This window comes from Myotis brandtii, unplaced genomic scaffold, assembly GCF_000412655.1.
Source record: "Myotis brandtii unplaced genomic scaffold, ASM41265v1 scaffold2655, whole genome shotgun sequence".
NCBI lineage: Eukaryota > Metazoa > Chordata > Mammalia > Chiroptera > Vespertilionidae > Myotis > Myotis brandtii.
Genome location: NW_005360109.1, coordinates 50,080 through 54,217, shown reverse-complemented (window position 1 = coordinate 54,217; position 4,138 = coordinate 50,080). Strand labels below are relative to the sequence as shown.

Genomic DNA, 4,138 nt, shown 5'->3' with positions numbered 1-4,138 from the left:
AAGAATATACCATGTTCATGGATTGGTAGAATCAACATCATTAAAATGTTCATACTACCCTAAGCAATCTATAAATTCAATCCATTAAAAAACCAATGGCATACTTCAAAGACCTAGAAAAAACTATCCAAAAATTCATCTGGAATATAAAAAGACCAAATATAGCTGCATCAATCTTGAGAAAAAAGAACAATGTTAGGAGGATCACAATACCAGATACCAAGCTATACTACAAAGCTACTGTTCTCAAAACTGCCTGGTACTGGCACAAGAAGAGGTATAGACCAGTGGAACAGAACAGAGAACCCAGAAATTAACACAAGCCACTATGCTCAATTAATATATTTCTATTATCTCATTTCCCCCTCTAACTATTCAATATAAGTATTTTTATCTCATATATATGAGAATGAATAGAGACTCAGTATTTTTAAACTTTGTGTTCCAAGTTATAGAATTGGCCAGTGGCAGCCAGGATTTGCACCTGACTCCAATGCCCTTGGTCATTGGTTGCAGCATGGTGAATAAGCAGAGAGGTGTGTGCCAACTGTGAGGTACAAACAGTTGGGGGGGGGGGGGGGGGGGGGGGGGGGGGCAGGGGAGGAACCCTCCTTCACTGCTGGTGAGAATGCAGAGTGGTGCAGCCACTGTGGAAAACAGAAAACAGTATGGTGTTTCCTCAAAAAATTAAAAATGGAACTTCCATTTGACCCAGTAATACCACTTCTAGGAATATATCCCCCAAAAACAGAAACACCTCTTCATCAGTCTCATTTTTAGTACGACGAAGAGATTCCTTATCTTTCTCAGCTCTCCACGAGGCCTTCTCTTTTTCACCTTCTCTTTCCCGGTCTCGGTCTCTTTCTCGATCTCTTGAAAGAGCTGGAGGAGGAACACGACGAGGAACATCCCGCTCTTCTGCCCGGTCATCTTTCCTGTCATCAGCACGTCTCCAGGAACTTACTAAAAAGTTTAATTAAAGAAAAGAGAGTAAGTTTGTACTATATTCTATTGGCTGAGACTAAACAGAACGTCAGCAAAAGGAATGCCTCAAATTACTCAGAAATTCTGTATTGAAGGTAACAATACAGAATTGCCATTAAAAAACAATAAAAGCTAAATACATTTTAATCATTTTGATACATTTTCTGACGGAACCTTTAAAAGAATATAGACTTAGAGATATAACTCAAATTTGCAAAGAAGAAATCATTGGCCTGGGAAGTGTCCTAATTGTTTTAACTATAAAAACAAAAACTAAGACAAAGTGACAAAAATTAAAAGGATATTTGGGGCTCTTGTTTTAACAACTAATTAGCCATAAGAATATTTTTTCATTATTGCTATAATAGAAGAAATACCCTTATAATCCAGTTGTACTAACATAATATTAAAAGCTTGTGAGACAATTACTTATGTGCAATGGTCATTTTAAATATTAAAAGTATTTTTCTACTAAAGTTTCAATTGCTATAATTTCAGAGAATGTTTTATTTACACTTTGTATTAATCTACTATCTTACTTTTCAAGAACTGATAAACTGTTTCCTCATTTAAACTTTTTATCTATATTTTGCTTACTATCCAATTTAGTCTACTACTATACTTTGAATTTAGAGATAAGCTAACTTCACAGAGCAACCATTGACTTAAGTTTATGAGAACCATGAATTCTAAATTGAATAAATATCCACTATCTTGCCCTAACTGGTTTGGCTCAGTGGACAGAGCGTTGGCCTGCGGACTGAAAGGTCCCAGGTTCAATTCCAGTCAAGGGCATGTTCCTTGGTTGTGGGCACATCCCCAGTAGGGGGTGTGCAGGAGGCAGCTGATCAATGTTTCTCTCTCATCAATGTTTCTAACTCTCTATCCCTCTCCTTTCCCCTCTGTAAAAAAATCAAAAAAAAAATATATTTAAAAAATATTTAAAAATAAATAAATAAATAAATAAAAATAAAAGGTAGAAAATAATGAATAAATTTATAATATTTTAAAAAAGTAAAGATCTATCTATATAAAAGCCTAAGCGACCGAACAACCGAATGACCCGTTGTCCAGTCACTATGATGCACACTGACCACCAGGGGCAGATGGTCAATGCAAGAGCTGCCCCCTGGTGGTCAGTGTGCTCCCATAGCCAATCTCTTGCGGTCCCTCCCCCTTGCCGACCAACCTCCCACAGCCCCGATTGGTCCGATCACCAGCCAGGCCGAGGGACCCCACCTGTGCACAATTTCATGCACCGGGCCAATAATAATGAATAAAATAAAATATAGAATAGGAAAAGAAAACTGGGTAAGAAAAGAGAAAGGAAAAAAATTAAATTAAAAATTTCATAAAAGAAAAGAGAAAGAGAAAAAAATAGACTGAAATGAAAGATAACAATAAGAGAATATGAAAAAAAAGAGAGAGATAAAAGAGAAAGAAAAACCAAACCCCCCAAAAACAAAAAAACTTTTACATTTGCTATTTGTGAAGCTTGCTGGATTTTACTCCAATGTTATTCAATCTGGCCACTTGGTGTGTGGCCTCCGGCCTCCCTGGCAGTTCTCTGGTGAGTTGCTGTCCTTGCCTGGCCCTGGGCAACCTGACCGAAGCCCTGCAGGGCAGAACCCCATGTAGTCGGTGAGCGGGGCCTCCCTAGCCCAGGGGCTGAGTCAGCTTCAGGACTGCTCTCCCTTTCCCCAGCGAACTGGACTCTGTGGGGAGTGGTCCTGGTTAGTATGATTTAAACAGACTGGTGTCGGGGGTGGTGCTCTTAGCTTGTAGAAGGGATAGGCAGGCACTTCCTCTCCTCCTAATGCCTCAGCTCTGCCTGTGTCACTGGCACCCCCTTGTCCCTACCTCAAACAGGAGGGGATAACAAACAAACAAAAACACCCCAGCCCTGCTTGGCTCTCTAATCTTTCAGCACAGCTGGTTCTTGCTAGGAGGCGTCTGCCTAGGCTTCCACCAGGCCAGATGTCCAGTCCCCAGGGGCAGATTTCCAGCTCAGAGTCATTCCACAAGTGGGGGAGGGGGCGCCTCCTCTTTGTGGGAGGTGGGGAGGGTGGCGCCTCTTTCCTAGGGCACACTGTCTGGCCCCCAACCTGCTCTCTGCTGAAAGTTCTTTCAGAGAATAATCCGACCCTCAGATTCACTGCTGGGTGATCTGCTCAGACCCCTCTGTGGGTCTGGAGTTCTGCTGCATGGCCCTTCCGCAGACACCCTCTGGGCGAGCTTCCAGGCTGATGTTGAAATTAAGCATTCTGTCTGGGATAGTGTGGTCTGAGCACTTACTATACACAAGGCAGTCTACATTACCTTATCTAGTACAATGCTGTAGGATAAATTTATAACTATCTCCATGTTACCAATGAGGAAACTAAAGCACAAATTGAGATTGACCATACGAATTCATAGTAAATCAAAATCAAGAACTAAACAACAGGGAAGTTCAAGGGAAAGATCCAGTTGTGTGCTAGAGCCAGCTTACACCAGCCCACTGTGAAGCTGACTGTGAGCTGACTGTGAAATTCCAAACCCTGGGTTTCCTGACTTCACTTTGGGAACTTGGACTCAGCTATGAGGGGGCTGGGGGCGGGGAGGGGCGCATTTAGATTATTGGCAAGTACTACAAGTCAAGGCTTTTTCAACTTCCCTACCCCAGGAGGCTGGTTGTTAAATAAACACTTACCAGCAAAGAGTGGGAAACGCTCATGTATGTTCAAATGATAAGATGGGTAAGACCAAAGGAAGATCAAAGATTTAAAGATTTGGAAACAGTCTAAGTGCCCATCAGCAAATGAGTGCATTAAAAAACTGTGGTACATCTACATAATGGAATACTACGCTGCGGTGAAAAAGAAGGAATTCTTACCATTTGCAACAGCATGGATGGAACTGGAGAGCATTTTGATAAGCAAAATAAGCCAGTCAGAGAAAGATAAATATCACATGATCTCACTCACTTATGGAATATAAGGAACAACATAAACTGATGAACAAACACAGATCCAGAGACAGAGAAGCATCGATCAGACCATCAAACCTCAGAGGGAAGGTAGGGGAGGGTGGGGGTAAGGGGGAGAGATCAACCAAAGGACTTGTATGCATTCATATAAGCCCAACCAATGGACACAGACAACAGGGGGGTGAG

At 41.6% G+C, this 4,138-nt stretch overlaps 1 protein-coding gene across 1 annotated transcript in view; it reads right to left on the bottom strand.

Moving 5' to 3' along the window:
• Positions 1-4,138, bottom strand: part of LOC102250537 (guanylate-binding protein 1-like) — a 26,321-nt gene that overhangs the window by 16,530 nt on the left and 5,653 nt on the right. Inside the window, exon 3 of the mRNA XM_014541196.1 lies at positions 722-963. Within this exon, the coding sequence (XP_014396682.1) occupies positions 722-963 (242 nt within the window). The remainder of the gene's footprint in view (positions 1-721; positions 964-4,138) is intronic.